Source organism: Callorhinus ursinus, unplaced genomic scaffold, assembly GCF_003265705.2.
Source record: "Callorhinus ursinus isolate GAN/ISIS: 27379988/994484 unplaced genomic scaffold, GSC_fseal_2.0 scaffold15, whole genome shotgun sequence".
In the NCBI taxonomy this organism is placed as follows: Eukaryota; Metazoa; Chordata; class Mammalia; order Carnivora; family Otariidae; genus Callorhinus; species Callorhinus ursinus.
Window position 1 is genome coordinate 949795 of NW_027397077.1, and position 17492 is coordinate 967286.

The 17492-nt window shown below is 56.2% G+C and overlaps 3 protein-coding genes across 5 annotated transcripts in view; 2 read left to right on the forward strand and 1 right to left on the reverse strand.

Annotated features, from left to right (window-relative positions):
- Positions 1–378: 378 nt before the first annotated feature.
- ABHD8 (abhydrolase domain containing 8) lies at positions 379–6790 on the reverse strand. Of its 3 annotated transcripts, none has more exons than XM_025885460.2 (5): positions 6597–6790; positions 4638–5385; positions 2477–2647; positions 2098–2314; positions 379–1062 (listed from the first exon to the last, which is right to left on the reverse strand). In XM_025885460.2, the coding sequence occupies exons 2-5, from the start codon at positions 5375–5377 to the stop codon at positions 895–897; spliced, it is 1296 nt and encodes a 431-aa protein (XP_025741245.2). In that variant the 5' UTR covers positions 5378–5385; positions 6597–6790; the 3' UTR covers positions 379–894. The 3 variants fall into 3 exon arrangements, 2 of the variants coding, with proteins under 2 accessions (XP_025741245.2, XP_073757048.1); XM_073900947.1 differs by lacking the exon at positions 6597–6790 and adding an exon at positions 5822–5985; XR_012380837.1 differs by lacking the exon at positions 6597–6790 and adding an exon at positions 5822–6021 and having other exon boundaries at positions 922–1062; positions 2098–2333.
- Positions 6791–8590: 1800 nt separating this feature from the next.
- MRPL34 (mitochondrial ribosomal protein L34) lies at positions 8591–9765 on the forward strand. The gene is made up of 2 exons (XM_025885461.2): positions 8591–8839; positions 9081–9765. Exons 1-2 carry the CDS (start codon positions 8793–8795, stop codon positions 9292–9294), a joined length of 261 nt encoding a protein of 86 aa, XP_025741246.1. The 5' UTR covers positions 8591–8792; the 3' UTR covers positions 9295–9765.
- A 1136-nt stretch (positions 9766–10901) lies between these two features.
- Positions 10902–17492, forward strand: part of DDA1 (DET1 and DDB1 associated 1) — an 8450-nt gene continuing 1859 nt past the window's right edge. Inside the window, exons 1-4 of the mRNA XM_025884900.2 lie at positions 10902–11111; positions 15680–15760; positions 15997–16048; positions 16900–16961. Coding sequence (XP_025740685.2) covers positions 10917–11111; positions 15680–15760; positions 15997–16048; positions 16900–16961 — 390 coding nt within the window. The 5' untranslated portion in view covers positions 10902–10916. The remainder of the gene's footprint in view (positions 11112–15679; positions 15761–15996; positions 16049–16899; positions 16962–17492) is intronic.

Here is a 17492-nt window from a genome sequence, read left to right on the forward strand (position 1 = left end):
ATTCAATGAACCGACGGCATCAGGCACTTGGCACAGGGCTTTGTATACAGGTGGCACTCAATTACGGCAGCTCCGACCCATGCAACAAATACTGATCCTCCCCTTAACCCCTGTATGAACCTCAGTCGGAAGGCTTCCTGCCTTCCAGGGACCCGGAGCTCACCATCTGCCTCTGCTCTGGGAATACTGCCCAAGCAGCCCCTGCATTCTGAGGGAGGGAGGGAGAACTCGGGAAGCAAGCCTGGAAGGCCAACGCCCTCACTTCTCCGCAAGTCAGCCCTGAGGGGGTGGCGCCCGCATCAGCCCAGTCTGCAGACTGGGAAACTGAGGCTCAGGACACCACCCTGCCCTGCCGTCACCCAGCAAAGGTCCGGAGACTCAGATTGTCACTTCTTTTTATTGAGTTACAAGTTGAGATGTGCAGGTTCGGTGGCGCCAGCCCCCCTCTCCCTCCCCCCTCCACTTGGGCAACAATAGCTCCCAGCGCCAAGAAATGGGGGTGGGGAGGGTCTCGGGCAATGAGGCGGGGCCCCCGGAGGGTCCCAGGATCAAGCACGGCTGACACGGAAGACAGAGAGCGGGGTTGGGGGGCTTGCCTCGGCCGTGGCGTTGAGGGGTAGGGGGCTTCTGTACAAGGTCATCCTCCACGGGGGTTCCGGTTCCGACCCCAAAACACCGATGGGTCCGGCAGGATGGAAGCGGAGAGCGGTGTATCCACTTGGCTCCGGAGAATGCCCGGCCCTACCCAGCCGGCCTGGGGGCGTCTCGCTGACCTGACTCCGCCCACCGGAGCGAACGGCCCGCCCAGGTGGTCCGCGCTGCGGACGAGGGGCGGCTCCTGGCTTCCTCCTGCTGTTCCTCGGCTTACCAAGCGATGCCCGGCCGGCCCAGCGGCTACTTCTCTTCTGGGGGCGCGGGCAGGGGCTCGGGCAGGGCCTTGGGCGAGGGCTCGGGCTCCCAGAGCAGGAATTCGTGGAGCAGCGTGTTGACTGTCTCCGGACACTCCAGCATCACCATGTGGCTGCCTTCATCAATGAGCTTCAGGAAAGCCAGCAGCAGGATCTGCGGGGGAGAGGGGCGGGCGGAACACAGGCTCAGTGTGGCAAAGGCAGGCTGCCCTGGGACACCCAAGCCCATCCACACCAGGCCTGCAGCCTTAGGAAGTCGCTCCTGTGGTCTACCCTTCATCCCTCTACTTCCACCCAAGGGGGAGCTGGAGGATAGCCTGTTGTCCCAGTGGAGCTCAACTCAATATTCATTCAACATTTATGATGTGGCTACAATAGGTCCAGAGCAAGATTTCTCAACCCCAGCACTACTGACATATAGGGCAGGATCATTCTCTGTGGTGGGGGCTGTCCCGTGTACTGCAGAATGTTGAGCAGCATCCCTGGCCTTGACCCACCAGATGCCAGTAGCAGGGACCCACTCCCCCCACCCCACAGTGTGACGACTTATTATGTCTCCAGACATTGCCAAATATCCCTAGGGAGCAAATTCACAGCTGGGTGAGAATCACAGAGATAGACAAGGTCTCTCATGCCAAGACAAGGTCTCTCATGCCAGGCTTTCCAACCTTGGCATTACTGACACCTGGGGTGGGTGGGAACATTCTTTGCCGAAGAATCATTCTGTCCATTACAGGATGCTGAGCAGCATCCCTGCCTCCACCCACCAGATATCAGAAGCCCTTCCCCCCCAATACATGACAACCAAAAAAGTCTGCAGACATTTCCAATGTCCCCCCGGGGCTCAGAATCCTTGCAGGTTAAGAACCACTGGTCCGGAGCTATTCCAAGTGCTGAGGATCCCAAGACCCTTTCCCGGTAGTGTCTGATCTAAAGATCCTCTGGCCCACCCTCTCCCAGAATTATGTATTGCGTCCCTGGTCACTTATACAAATCCCAGCTGTGCAGAGCACCTTTTATGTGCGGTGGAGAAAGCACCCTATCCTGACACCTGTCCAGGGCAGCCCCATGTTCTGGATTGCACTCTCAATCTAAGCTCTCCCTTCCCTGGGAGCACAAGGCAGAATCCCTCTGGAGCGCGTGAGCAGGGAATGGAGCAGGGGGGATGGCTCAGGTGCCAAGGCCCTACCTCGGCCATGCGCTGGTCTTCCTCCACCGGCACAAACTTGTCGTGCATGCCATGAACGAGCAGGACGGGCACAGTGAGCTCAGCATGGTAGACCTCGTCACCTTCAGGCCAGTACTGGCCACTCATCATGGCTCGCAGGACGAAGGATGACACGTTGAACGCATTGCCCTCCTTCAGTAGCTGCTTCTCTTTGGCTCCTTGGCGGGCAAAGCCAGCCCTGGTGGGCAAAGCCAGCCCTGGTGGTGGGGACGCACTCCTGGAGGCCTCGTGCCAGCCTGGCTACCAGGGGCGCCTCCAATGCCCGTCCCAGCAGCAACACAGCCTCCCCTCCCACCCAACTCAGGGAGATGCCCAGTCTGCCAGGGCCGGGGTGACTCACTTGAGAAAGCTCCAAGCCAGGCAGGGTGACAAGCAGTGCAGGACGCAGGTGGGCATGTTGAAGATGGAACAGAAGCTGGGTTCCAGTGCTGTGGGGCCCCCGCCGTTGATCATGATCACCTTGTGCACCAGGTCTGGGTACTCATGTGCCAGGAACGTGCAGAAGGAGACACTGCCAGTGGGTAGGTGGGTGGCGGGAAGGGTTGAAGGGGGGTGGTCAGCAGGATCCAGGCAGTGAGGGAGTTAATGCCCTCCCCTCACCCAGAGACAGGTCCTTGAAGGCCAACGTTCTTCCCCTGGGGCCCATGGGCACTGGATGGGAGTGAGGGATGGGGGGGCATCTTGAGGGCCCCCAAACTACAGGACTATGTGTGTGTTAACAGTGATTTTTTCCCCCTTCTTTTTGGAGAGAAGATCCAAATCCAGAGCTTTCATCAGATCCTCAAAGCTGCCATGACCCGCAAATGGGTAAGAATTACTTATTGCCAAGTGTTAAGAAAGCCACCCAATTAGACTGCTACTCTTTGGTTTCCCAGAGAAGGTCCCTGTTTCCTGTGCATCCTTTCCCTGTAAGGCTCCTCTGTCTCCAGCCTCTAGGCATGGCACATCAGCCTGCCTTATGCAGGGTGGCAAGGTGCAGCCTGAAGAGCCCCCACAGTCCAGGTCCTCATTCCCTCTAAAGCCCGGGTTCCTTTGGCAAACGATGGCCTGTGGGCTAGCCATTTGTTTTCATAAATTGAGTTTACCATTTTGTAAGTGTGTAAGTTATTTAGTAAACAAAGTTTTATTGGAATACGGCCACGCCCATTTGTTTACAATTATGGGGGCTTTTTTGCTATGACAGTAGAGTTGTAAAGCTCCAGCAGAGACGACCATATGTCCTAGAAACGTAAGATATTTACTATCTGGCCCATTAAGAAAAAATTTACCAACCCTAGCTGTAAAGAGGAACTAGGATACAAGCAAGAGTCAGTTGGACTTAACTGTACCAGTGATTCCGTGTGTGCCTTTGGGCAGATTGCCTAACCTCTCTGAACTTCCGTCTCCACATCTGTGAAAAAGTAACTGGGCTGTCCTCATAGCATTGCTATGAGGTCACAGGAACTACCACGGATGGGTGCTCATTTAATTGAAGGAAACATTTAGCATAAGCATCCACTTTTGGGGGTGTTATATAAACAAATAAGAGCTATGTTACTTCCCAGCCTGGCTTCCTTTCTTTCCGAAACATATGTAACGTTTCTTTCTCTTGTCTAATTGCATGGGCCACACCACTAAAACAGTGGTTCTCAAACTAGGCTGGTCAGATCCTGCCTTTCCTCCTGGGTAAAAGAGAGTGGTACCACTTGGCAGTGAGCAGGCACCCAGGCCCAATCTTCAATGCAGTGGGCACTCACCTAAATGCTAGATGGTATTATGTATCACCCCTTTAAGTGGGAGTGAATTATAGCAACCTGGGCTCTTGTAAAAAGATTTTATAGGATTCTAATCAGCTCTTCCTTGGAGGCCTTGGGATCTCCAGAGCAACTGATTTTTGAACTTAAAGACACTGGTTCTTAGCCAGGGATGATTCAGACTGCCAGGGAACGTGTGGCGATATTTGAAGACACTTTTTTTTTTTTAAGACATCTTTTGATTGTCATGACCATCACTAGGCCACTGTGCCAGGGGCAACCAGTGGGCAGAGGCTAGGGATGCTGCTAACATCCTACAGTGCACATGAAATCCCCTCAAAGAGAGGAATGACCTAATCCAAAATGTCAGCAGTGCTGGGACTGAGAAACACTGCTTTAAAAGAATATGAGGGGCGCCAGGGTGGCTCAGTTGTTAAGTGTCTGCCTTCGGCTCGGGTCATGATCCCAGGGTCTTGGGATCGAGCTGCGCATCGGGCTCCCTGCTCAGCGGGAAGCCTGCTTCTCCCTCTCCCACTCCCCCTGCTTGTGTTCCCTCTCTCTCTGTGTCTGTCTCTGTCAAAAAATAAATAAAATCTTAAAATAAATAAATAAAAGAATATATAACAATAGCAGTGGTGGTGGGAATCCCTATCTTGTTATAGATGTTAATGAGAGTTTTCCAGGAGAGAAGTCAGTGTTTGGTGATTGGGTGTCCAGTCCCTGCTACCCCCATCTCTCACCCCTATCCCCACCCCAGCATTGGCTCACCCGTAGGAATGCCCAATGAGCACGTTTCTCTTCTTGGCATAACGCTTGAAGATGGCACGCATGTCCTCTGCCAGCGCATAGAAGGTGTAGGCTGCGGCCACCTGGGGTGCCGAGCTGGCCCCGTGACCGGCCAGATCGGGTGCCACCACCTCATAGCCCAGGCGCACAAAGAAGTCCAGCTGCTCCTTCCAGATGGCCAGGGAGCCGCCAACACCGTGGATGAAAAAGAGCACCACGTCGGCCTGGGCACCTTTGCAGCTTGTGATGCGCTTCTCACAGTCAATGTGGATGGTGCGCTTGGGGCGCCGGGCTCGCCGCCGGCGCCCGCCACTGCCACTCCCGGCACCACCTGAGCCTGAGCGGCCATCGCTGCCCGCTGGGTCGGCCAGCTCCACCTCTAGGGCGGCCGGCGGCTCCCCGGAGCCATTCTGCCCATGCAGGAGGTCAGCTCGAGGTGCCCGGCCCAGGTTCTCCACCAGTAACCGCCCATTGCGGTACACGGTAATTCGGCGCTGGCAGCGGACCAAGCCAGACTGGTCTCCCTGGGCAGCATCTGGCAGTGGTGGAGGTGGGTTGGGGGCTGGGGCAGGCCCAGCATGCTTCACCCGCAGCACACGGCCAGGCTTGACCTCCACAAAGGTGTAGCCATCACTGGACTCGATGCTCTCCAGCGGCCCCACAGCGTTGGGCGGTGCGCCTAGCAGGCAGCAGAAGATCCCGTCGGTCACCCCAGTCAGCATGGTGTGTCCTGCAAGTGGGGGCACAACCATCTCAGGGGCCATCTAAACAAGGAGCCCTCCTCCCCCACAGCACCCACTCCCTGCACCTGCGTCAGGTGAGCTGAACTAGGAGGCCCCTTCCAGGCTCGCTCCAGTGTTTGGAGGGCCAGAGCTAGCCAAGCACCAAGATGTTTTGTCTGTCTGGTCAGTGCCTGCATGGTGGTTGGCTACCCTCCTGGGCTAGCCTAGTCTATCCTAGAGAGAAGGACCTGGCTATGGCTGACCCCAAGAGGGGTCCATAGGGAAGGTGGTATAGTCCAGGGCTGCTTCTTGGAGGAGGGGACATTGTGGCAAATGAGCCCCCCCACCGGCCCCGCAGCTAGGGTTATGGCAGCTACTGCTTCCATAACCCATTCATCCATCCATCCATCCATTCATTCATGCACACATTCTCATTTAACTTACTTTCACCAAATGGGCACATTCTGACTGCCTCAGAAGGCATTTAAAAAGGTGCAGATTCCAACGAGCCCCCATCCAGGCCTCTGAACCTGGCTCCTAAAGGGTGAGGTCCTGGGATAGGGGGTTAGGGACTGAGCTCCAGAAGGCCTTGTCCAGCTCCGCAAGACCCAGACTGGGTCTATATCACAGATGGGCAAGCTGAAGCCCAGTCTGTACCCTTGTCAGAACCCTGGCTTCTGGGGGTCTGACACACAATCCCCAAAGGTGGAAATGAGGATGGAGAAGGTAAAGCCCTCCCTGGGGGCCTCCGGTCCTCTATCCTGCTCCCTGGGCCACCCCCCCGTGTCCATGGCAACCACAGGCAGTTACATAACTCGAGGGGGATACCCGTGCAGCGCACCCCCATTGTCTAGGGCCGGGAGATGGGACTAACCCCTCCCCCGTCCCCATCCTGGGCGCCGCGGGGATAAGACACGCCGAAGGCACGGCCTCCGATGGCCCGTATTTGCTGATAGAGGGGAAGCAGGTCGCGTCCCCCCACTCCAGTGGAATCCCAACCCCGGATTGCGGAGGGGGACGCAGATGCGCCACGCCAGGTCCCCTCCCCAGAGAGTCAGATCCCTGCCTCTCAGGTGCTAGTAAGCCCTGCGGCGGGGTCGAACCACTGGGACTCCGCGGCTTCCTAAGAGCCCGAGCACTGGCTTTGTGCACACCCCCTTCCGAAGTGGAAGCCCCGGGGACCTCGATGTCCCCCTCCCAGAGCCCACTCCCCGCTCACCTCATCGAGGGCTCTGTAGCCCGGGGCAGGGCGGAGGGGTCCCGGGCAGAGAAGCCAGAGTCCGCCTGCGGCGCCGTTTTACATGGTGGCACGGGGTCGGCGCGTCTACGCGGGCGGGCTCGGGCCCGCGGCGGTCAGCGCGGGGGCATCCCGCGGCCGCCGAGAGAGCCGGCCCTTTAAGTCTCTCCCCGGGGGGAGGGGCCGAATGCCGACGGACGGGCGTCTAGACCAATCAGGGTTATGAAATGACCTGGCCTAGTTAGATTACCAATCATAGGCGGTAGCTCCGGGATGAAGGCGGGCTCAGGAAGCAGCAGCCCCAGCCCCTTTTGGGGCTTACCGAGGAGGAGGGAGGGATTGGGCCTGGCCCAGGGCCGAGAAGGGGTCCCAAACTGGGGTCTGCGGAGCTCCGGGGAGGTAGCAGCCGGAGCCCCTTACTGCGAATAGGATCCCCTCGTCTAGCCCATGCCTCCGAACAGCCTTGTACCCTCCAAGTGGGACCCCCATGGTCCTCTCTCTGTGACCTTTCTGTTCTAGAGACTCCCAGATCTTTCCAATTCTAGGTAGGGAAACTGAGGCTCATAAAGGGCACAAAGTCACAAGGCAAGCTGAGGGACTGCGGGGGCAGAGGTGGGACTTAAAACCACGGCTGTGTGATATCAAGTCCTGGAAATTGTTATTCGTTAAATCTTTAAACAGACGACTTGAAGCTATGAATAATTAGGGAATTGGAGTTTCACAGACAGGCCAGTCTAACCGCTGGCCAATCTAACCGGTGACTCTGTGGTCCCAGCTGGAGTCAGAGATCCCAAGGTTCAAACTACATTTCCCTTTGTTGTTATGTGACCTTGAGCAAGCCGTTTCTCTGAGACTCCACTTATTTCTCTATGAAATTAATCCCCTTATGAGTATGTTTTGCAGGTAAAAACACCCAGAATGATAAGTGTTCAATACATTATTGACATTATTGTACTGGTTTAGTAATATAATACCATACTGGTTTGCTAAGTGATGGTGCAGGTAGGATGGGCTTCAGAGGACAAGGGGTTAACCATTCCTTGCCCACTCCCATCTCCTGGAATTTGCTGCCAGAGCTGAATTAGGTCCCACCTCCCACTCTTGCCCACTCAGGATGCTCCTGGGAGACTACAGTTGATTCATGCAGTAAACAGTCCCCTTCTCCTGCCCCCCTCCCCCGCCTTCCAAGCTGGGAGATTCTGGGGTGCCTGCAGGGACTCAGCCACAAGCCTAGCCCTTGAGGAGCCCCTGGGCTTTTGGGAGAGTCTGGGGAGAGTCATATGGGGACACGGTTGGGCCAAAGGTAGGGATGGGGCTGGGGGAGAGGAAAATATCCAAGGATTTTAAAAGTGAATGGGGGGGGAAGATGAGTAGAACATCAGGCATAGACGGATGTGGCTGAAATTTTAGAGGGTGTGTGTGTGTGTGTGTGTGTGTGTGTGTGTGTGTGTGTGTGTGTGTATGGAGGGCTTCATATGCTTGCCAGAGGAGCTGAATATTTTCCCTGGGGAAACGAGCACCATAGACGCTGAGAGAGAAGGGAAGGGGCTCAGATCTGAGTATTAGAAATTTTTTTTTCTAGGGCCAGAATGAAGGTACCACCAAGGGCAAGCTTGAAACACATGAGTTTTAGATTGAGAAATTGAATCCCCGAGAGGAGGAGGGACCACCCCAAGGACATCCAGGCAACTCCAACTTAGGTCTCCTGGGCTCCCCGCCAAAGAACAGAGACTTGGCTGGGCCCAGAGAAAAGCTGCCAGCCAGCTGTGTGCCATCTGCCTGCCTCCTGCTGGGGGAAGGAGGATCGACCAGCCGTTTCCTGAGGCTGCCACCAGCTGCGCCACGGTCACCTCGGGGCATCCTCTGCGGGTCGACGAGAGAAGGAACCACAGCTCCCAGAGGACCCCGGGACACAACGTCTTGTACGCACGCGCATGCCAAAGAGGTGCCGTTCGCCTGCCACCTGCTGGTCCACATGAGGAACTACACTCCCTTGCAGGTAAGGACGCTCCTGCGGATGGGACGCAGGCGCAGAACTACCACTCCAGGAGGACCCGGAGGCCACGCGGCCTCCCGCGGTAGGAGAAACTACATTTCCCAGAAGTTTTCGTTCGCAGCTGCAGAGCCTAATCGCTTTGGAATTAGCGGGCGTGGGGACGTCGCGACCGACGGCTGGACATGGCTTTCTTGATCGGAGCCGTAGGTCGCCAGTTGGGTCGCGTCAGGTGAGTCCTCACGGGGTCCCTTCCCCAAATCTGGAAATAAGGGCTGTGTCGGGGGCTGGTGTCAGCTGTTTACTGACAATATGATTTGCCAACGCCTTGCGCCTTGGTGGAGCCCCTCCTTGAACCCAGGCTCCGTCCAGGCACCGATAGGGGAGCTGAGGCTCAGAGTGGTGGGACGTCACGCCGAAGTCACAGAGCGCCCCCTCTGACCTTCCTCGCCATCTCTCTTCCCCCCCCGCAGGTGGCTCCAGCCCCGCGCCTGGCTGGGGCTCCCCGACGCCTGGGGACTTCCTGCCACACAGCAGCACCGGGGAAAGGCGCGTGGAAACGAGTATCAGCCGAGCAACATCAAACGCAAGCACAAACACGGCTGGATCCGGCGCCTGAGCACACCGTCCGGCGTCCAGGTCATCCTTCGCCGCATGCACAAAGGCCGCAAGTCGCTGAGCCATTAAGGAGCGCGAAGCTGCCGGCAGGACCCCCATTAGAGCATTTCTCTGCCCTGGGACCTCTCCTGCCGTCGTTTTTATGGGGAGCCAGGACAACGCAGACATGAGCGCTCCTCAAATTGTGGAGTCGGCCCCTGGGGGGAACGTCTGGGGTTGGACTGAGAGTGGGAGTAGGAAGTCAGACCTTGCCTAGTCCTTTTCTACGCTATTGAATTAGGAAGAATTTCGAACATATGGCAATAGTCCACAATGAACCCTGGGTACTCAGTACACAGCTCTGACCACCAATTACCCACAACCCCCCGCCCCCTCCTGTGTTATTTGGGAGCAAATCTCAGGCATTGGGTTATTTCTTCTGTATTAAATAAGAAATCTCTCCAAGAAGATCAGGACTCTTTAAAACATAATCACAAAACTTTTCCCACCTAAAAAATGGTTAACAATTCCTTAATATTGTCTAATAAATGTTCAAATTTCCATTTGTCTTATATATGTCATTATTTTTCACAGGTCTGGGAAAGCTTGTGGGGAGTTAGGGTTTGAATCCTCCTGCTCCTTGGGGATGGGTTGTGTGAGCTTGAGCAAGGCCTCAGCCCTCTGAAGCTCATTTGGCTCCTACGAAATGAGGTGCTTATTTCTCCTTTGCTGCATTGTTGCAATAATAATACTCAGTAGCTTCCACCTAGTACTACTGGGTACTTTTTTTTTTTAAGATTTTATTTATTTATTTGACAGAGAGACACAGTGAGAGAGGGAACACAAGCAGGGGGAGCGGGAGAGGGAGAAGCAGGCTTCCCGCTGAGCAGGGAGCCCGATGCGGGGCTCGATCCCAGGACCCCGGGATCATGACCTGAGCTGAAGGCAGACGCCTGAGGACTGAGCCACCCAGGCGCCCCTGCCGAGTACTTCCTAGGTACTGGGTGCCGAGTCCTTGTCTGGTGGGCAGGGGAGGAGCACTTGATTTGTACCCAGGCCGTTTGTAGACAGCGGAGTCAGAACTGAGAGAGGATCGTAAGGGCTGTGGGAGCTCGGAGGAAGTTTCACCCGGCTTGCACTTGGGAAGAATGTAGTCAGAGAAGTCTTCCTGAAAGACGTAGCAGGGCCTGGGAGGGCCCAAAGGGAGAAAGGATTAGACCCAGGGGTCAGGATAAAAGATGGATGAGAGAGGCCGGAGTGTCTCAAAATTCGGGGCCAAGGAGATGGGACTGGATCCTTGGGGGACTGGGGAGCCACGGGGGCATAGGAACAAGAGAATTTGAGCTGTCGTTTCAAAGATAGGAAGAAGCAAGTGCAGAGCAGTTTAGATATGCCGAAACCTAAGGTTAGGACCCTGGAGAGGATGCTGGGGGTGTTACGGTAGGTCCCTCTCTTCCCGGACTGCTGTGGAAACTCCTTGAGACACCATACTAAAAAGTGAAGTAAACACTAGAAAAAGAGATCTGCGGAACCCCTCGGAGTTGTGGACTACAAATCCCAAGAGGCTTCAAGGGCATGGCCTCCGCCCACTTCCGGATTTTGCTGCCTTCGCTTCCAATTCCCGGGCGGGGTTTTGCTTCCTCAACCGAACTTGACCACGAAGGGAGGAGGTGTGGTGTCCAATGGACGCGTGACTTAGCGGGGTCTGGCCAATGGGAGTGCGCAGAGACTGCTATTCTAGGGGCGGGGCTAGAGGGCAGGCCAATGAGCGGGGGGCGGTGGCGCGATCAGTGTGGGCTGTGCCGTGGCTGGAAGTTACTGTGCGGCGGCGGCTAAGAAGGCGGCTGTGGTGGCGGCGGCGGCGGCTGAGGCGGTGGCTGAGGCAGCGACGGAGGAAACAGAAGATGGTGAGAGAGGCTGCTGGGCCCGTACTCCCCCTCCGTTCGACAAAATGGCGCCGCGGGCCCACCCACCTCCAGTAATCCCTGAAGCCCCTCACCTCCCTGCCCGGCCCCCTCAGGCCCCGCCCCGCCCCTCGCTCTGCCCTATAACCTTCAACCTCCGGACCCAGCTGTGAGCTTCCTGCTGACCTTTCCCCGGCGCCTTCTCTCCGACCTCTGACCCCATCTAGGCTTCCAGGCCCTGACAATCCATTCATTTCCGGGTCGCTGCTCCGCCGGAAATGGGTGGGGGTGGGGTCCCCCGAGACCCCCATTTCAGGCCTCGTTCTCGGCATGCCCAGCCTGGGTCTCTCTAGTTCAGGAGGGTTTGGGAGCCCGGCCTGGGCGTTGGGGCGGGGGAGGGGGCTTGACATCGTGACATATGGGGCTTTGTCGCCAAAGGAAGTGCGACATCACAACTGCTCAGGACCCCCAGAGCCCTGATCCCACCCCCAGCGGGCCGGGCCCGACCTGCCGCTAGGACAGAGCAGCTTCGTCTCTCTTATCCCCAGCCCCCTTCCCTGTTAAATGGAGGTAGCAGCAATAGTCCAGACCTGATAGGGTTGTGGCAGTTCAGAGAACTGATGTCATGAAGGGCTTAGGACAGTTTACAGCTCATCAACAGATGAGCTGGGTGACTTGGGGCTGGTGGCATCTTTTCCCAGCTGGCTTCTCATCCTTTAAGTGGGAATAATGCCAGCTGCTGAGGCCACTTGCTCATCCTGGGATTTGGCTCTAATGGTTCTTTGGGGTTCTGTCCCCGACCGTGTAAAGTGGGATGGTGACTTGGCATCAGCGTTGTGCTCCAGGCCCCCCCAGCCCCCACTATTTAGCATCCCCAGAACTGACAGGGGTGATGCAAGCTTTTGTCAAGGCAAGTCAAAGCCCCATTGTCGCTGGACCCAGGGCCCCAGCCCACAACCTATAGCTCATGGTATGTGGTGGGGGATAGGCAAAAGAAGGAGATGGGAAAGTGGGTTCTTAGCATGTGGGTCCCTAAGCCTGGGTGTTGTCCTTGATTCATTGCTGCAGTCTCATCCCCTCTGTCCCGTCCATAAGAAGTTCTGATGGCTTTGCCTCTAGAAGGCATGGTGAATTCTTCCACAGTTGCCTACCCTGGTCCAGGCACTGCCACCTCCTGCCTGGATGCCTGCCCCAGTCACCTCCCTGGTCTCCTTACCTCCATCCCGCCCTGTTGGCAGTTTGTAATTCACCGGGAAACCAGAGGGAGCTTGTAATTTAAAATGTAAATCTCGGGGCGCCTGGGTGGCTCAGTCGGTTAAGGGTCTGCCTTCGGCTCAGGTCATGGTCCCAGGGTCCTGTGATCGAGTCCCACGTCGGGCTCCGTGCTCGGCGGGGAGCCTGCTTCTCCCTCTGACTCTCTCCCTCTCTCTCTCTCTCTCTCTCTCTGTCTCTGGTGAATAAAAAAAAAAAAATCTTAAAATGTAAATCTCATTATACCACTTTCTAACATATGAGATACTGTAGGGGCTTTTGTAACCCAGATGAAACCCCAGCTTCCCCCTCAGCCCCCAAGGCCCCTGTCCACCTCTGTGACCTCATCTCTACCCTCTTTACTCCTCCCTCTGCAAGCTCCAGCCATACTGGCCTTGTTTTCATGTCCTCATACTCTTAAGTCCCTTCCACCCCAGGGCCTTTGCACCTGCTGCTCCTTCTGCCTGGAATGTTCTTCCTGTGAACATCACCTCCTCAGAGGAGCCCTTCCTGACTTCAGGAGGCCCTTTGTCTCTCCTCTCTTGGCACACCTTTTCTTTTCATCTCCCTTTAGATGGGTCACTCATGGGCTGCCTTTGCAGGGATGGCACACACATGTTCAGTGAGTGTTTGCTGAGGCAGTGGACAGCTTCTGGGCCCAGCTGTGGCTAGGATTTGTCTGACTGGAGTGAGGATTTCTCCCCTGTGTCTCAGGCCTTGTTTTCCTGCTTAGCTGACAGGAAGTACTGGTCATACTGTCTTTATTCATTTATTCAGCACAAACGCACTGATGCTAACAGCTGGCCTTCAAGGGAGCTCTGTGAGAAGCTCTTTCCAGGGTGGGAGGCCCCTTCCCCCAGGTCACACAGCCAGTGAGGGGCCCGGTCAGGATTGAGTGCAGGTGTGGGGCTCCCGCACCTCTCACCACTCTGCCGCCTGGCTCCACGTGAGCCCTGCCAGGTGTCTGGGATTGACACAGCCCTGCCCTGCCCTGCCCTCTGCCCTCAGGGAGGAGCCAGTCCAGCAAGGGAGGTGGACGTGTAAACAGATGACCTCGGTGGGGTGTGATCTTGGCTCTGGCAGAGGTTTCCAAGGTGTGGAGAGAGGAAAGGGGCAGAGGGGGATTTTGAGCTGGGTGGAGAGGTTGGTGGGTGTTTCCCACAGGGAGAAAGGAGGGGCAGTCGGGGAGGATGGCACAGCACCAGCAGAGACGGAGGGGGTTTGTGGCAGGAGGACAGCATAGGCCAAGTCAAGCCAGGCCTGTGGAGGGGTTTGAGCAGGAACAGAAGCTCCTCCTCACCCTTCAGGTCTCCGTGCCTGCATCATTGCCTCTGGGCAGCCCTTCCTGATCGTCCAAATCAGCCACATCTTTCCCCGGTGCTGTCCTGAGTCTCATGTCATCTCACAGCATCCTGTCTTCATGGTCACTCTGCATTCACTGCACAGCTCTTGGATGCACACCTGTGTCCTTGTGTATGGGGTGCTCTCCGGGGCCAAGAGCAGCTCCATTGTGGCTTACCCCAGTGCCCTGGTGCCAGGCTTTTGACATAGTAGGAGCCTGAGGAAAGCCTCGCTGGATGGATGAAGCTGGCCCTATAGTCAGGTGGAGTTGGGGCAGGGGTCCTGGGATGGAGGAGGCAAGTTTGAGGGGCTTTGAGCTGTCTCCAGGGCAGTAGGTCACACAGATGTGAGGGCCGCTTCCTGTGTGGAAGTGGGAGGCCCATCCACATTCCCGCTTCCCTTGCTGGTCCATACTGCCACGGTCTTGTTAGGACCCAGTAGAGGAAGGGCTGATTCCCACAGAGCTGAGGACACCTGTTCCTGCCTGCCCTAGAGGGTGGTGGGGGATCACCTGAAGGGCTGCTTCCCTGAGGTTGCTTAGCTTGGGCTCAGGTGTGGGGATGGATCTCCCAAAGCAGGGTTAATGTAGCCTGCAGGGGCTCTGGGCCCTTGGTTTTCAGACAGGGAAACTGAGGCACTGGCATGGCATGTAACACACAGAGCTTGACCTCTGAGGTTGGGTGAACCTGGGTTCAATCTGCTTCCTTGTTTTCTTGTTGGGGCTGGGTGATCTCAGACAAGTACCATGTGACCCTTCTGCCTCAACTTCCTCATCTCTATTATGAAGTGACTCCAGCCCCTGGCGGGCCACGTGGAGAATCCCTCCCCAAATGCCCCACTCCAGGCCTGATGACAGTGTTGCCCTCCTGTTCTGCTGAGAAGTCACTCCCTACCCCAAGCTCTCAGCCATCATCCCTCCCTGAGCATTCCTCAGGCTTTCGTGCCTCAGTTTCCTGAGGTGGACATGGCTCTCGTCAGCCTTTCTTGCCCTCATCTTATGGCTGAGAGTCACCTCCTTTCCAGAGTCAGGGCCTTTCCCCTCCAGAAACCTCGCCCTTTCTTGCCCAGCTCAGGCCAGAGTGTCAGGGAAAAAGGACTTTTGACGAGTCAGGCCTGTGAATGAATTCTGTTGCTGGCTCCTGGCAGCCTCATGGGCTTGCGAAATCCGGCCCTCCCCATGAGGGGCCAGGCTCCGCACTGTGGACAGGGCATTCTCCCTTCGCAGGGCAGCCTCCGTGTCAGTGGGCTCCAGGAGCAGCCCCTGAGCGGACCCGGGTCACAAACCTGTTTGCTCTGGTCCACACAGTATTTTCTAAAAAGCCCAGCCAACTTGAAAAACCTGACAAGGGCACATTAAGACTTGGGATTTCCGAGTTTTCTTAGAACTTGGCAGCTAAAAAAAAGAAAAAAAAACAAAAAACTTGGGAGCTCAGTTGCCCCTGAGCTCCGGTTTCTGTAGAGCGGCAGCCTGTGTCCCGGCCACCCTCTCCCCTTCACCCAGGTCCCTGCTCCCTCACCCCTGTTTCTTGTCACTCTGGCTCACAGGGTTTTTTGGGGTAGATGAGTTTTTCCCCATGCCAAGTCTCTATCAGGGTGGATAAATGGAAACGAGACCAGGAGTTTACTATTCAGCAAAGCATAGAGGGCAGGTGTGGGCCCGGGTCTGACTTCCCACCCTGCTGCTTGCTCCAGACTTCAACCAAATGGCCTGTCCTCACTGAGCTTCAGTTGTCCCACCTTTTACCTGGTTACAGGGCTGTTGGGAGGACCCTAAAAGAGAACGCTCACTTCTCCCGGGGCTAGTAACTTTTTCCTGGTCATCCCAGTGTGCACATCAGGTAGCCAGCTTACAGGTGCGTTCTGGAAAACTTAACACAGAGACGGAAACTGGACGTCACCCGGAAGCGCAGTCTCACGGGAACTCCAGGGGCAACCCGGCCTGCTGCCTGGTCTCACTTACCATCTTCCCTGTCTTCTAGGCAGATTTTTTGAAAGGACTGCCTGTCTACAACAAAAGCAATTTTAGTCGATTTCATGCTGACTCTGTGTGCAAAGCTTCGGTGAGTGCATGCCCTGGGCACTGGATGTGGTCGGGGAGCTGCCAGGGGGAAGGGAGTGATGTGTACACCCCATCAGGGTCTTGCCAGGAACAGAGGCTGGTCTTTAAGCCCGGCCCCATCCAACATCTTTGCACATTGTTCTATCTTCATTGGAGGGTGGGTGCCCAGTTGAAGGGGTGGGGGCCCTGGTCAGCCTACCGGCTCTCCTAACCCATGTCTTCCCAACTCTCCTGCAGAACCGACGTCCCTCAGTCTACCTGCCCACGCGGGAGTACCCATCCGAACAGAGTAAGTGGCCTCTGTCAGTCTGTCTCAACCTGGCTGCTGAGGGGAAGGGCTGCAGGGCAGTGTAGGTGATGACCCAGGGGATGCCAGTCAGCTCCCAGCCCTTGGGAGTAATGGAAAGCCTCGCTTGCTCTGGGACCCTCCTAATCTCCACATGCTGGCATCCACATCCAGCCCCAAGGGGATCCTCCGTAGCCCTCATCTGCTCACCAGCCCTCTCCCCTTCGTCTCCCATAATTTTGGGTGTCCCCTGCCAGCACCATGTCACAGAGACCCCAAGACGACTGTACTGTGGGAGGGGATCCCTCCCAGCCTCGGGTAGGCAGCTCAGGGAGGTAGGGGCGACCAGGTGGTGGGGCCCGCAGAGAAAGACACAGAGCCTGCAGAGCAGGAGGACCCCAGCATTATTGTGGTTGTGGTGTTTTATTTTAATTGTGATGAAGAAGCTACCTGGACCATGCACGGTGTGTTCTGTGGTCACTGGGGCACATTTGTATAGATCTGTGTTCCTGGTCTGCCTGGACCTGTGTGCTGGGGCTCATTCCCCCACTTGGGGGTGGACTCCCACATGTGGCAGAAGATTTGGTCTCTCCCAAGAAAGCAGGGGCCCAGGTGGAGCAGTGGGCTTGGGCCCCTGGTAGTAGCTTTGTATTTCGGAGCAAAAACACTAGGCTTCCTGAAATCCCCTTTGCTAGGGGTGCAGACTTGGAGCCCCAGCCAGGCCACCCAGGGCAGAGACGGGTGGGAGACCAGGGAGGGTTGAGCGCCTGCCCTGGGAGGGGCAGTGCAGGCCGGGGTGGGGGCTGGGTCACCTGCAGCCTCTGCCTGCAACTTTCTCTGCCTTTTCTCCTCAGTCATTGTGACAGAAAAGACAAACATCCTTTTGCGCTACTTACATCAGCAATGGGACAAAAAGGTAAGGCACGTGGGGTCAGGTGCTAGAATTCGTGGGGACCATGGTGGCTGGCCGGGGTGGGGGGGCGCTAAATGGGGGAAGGACACAGGTGGCTGGGAGACCAGGTGTTTGACGGCTGAATCGGAGTTTGCCAGGCCATCCACGGGAGGGAAAAGCATTTCAGAGGCGTGCACGGCTGTGCGGAGGCCGTAGGGTTCTGGTGCTCAGGGATGGGCCAGGGCTTGTCAGGAGGCACGGAGGCCAGGCTACCCACAGCCTGCCCGCGCGGCCCTGGTGGCAGACAGACCAGTATGTTATTACCTAGAGTCTTTGTTCAATGCTGAAATGTACACATGGTGACAATTCTAGGAGATACAAATGGGTGTAGTTGCAGTGAGAAGCCCCACCCCCATCTCCCCTCAGGCTGCCTTTCTGACACAGGACATTTTTTCATTTTCTTTTTCTTTCTTTTCTTTCTTTTCTTTCTTTTCTTTCTTTTCTTTCTTTTCTTTCTTTTCTTTCTTTCTTTTTCTTTCTTTCTTTCTTTCTTTC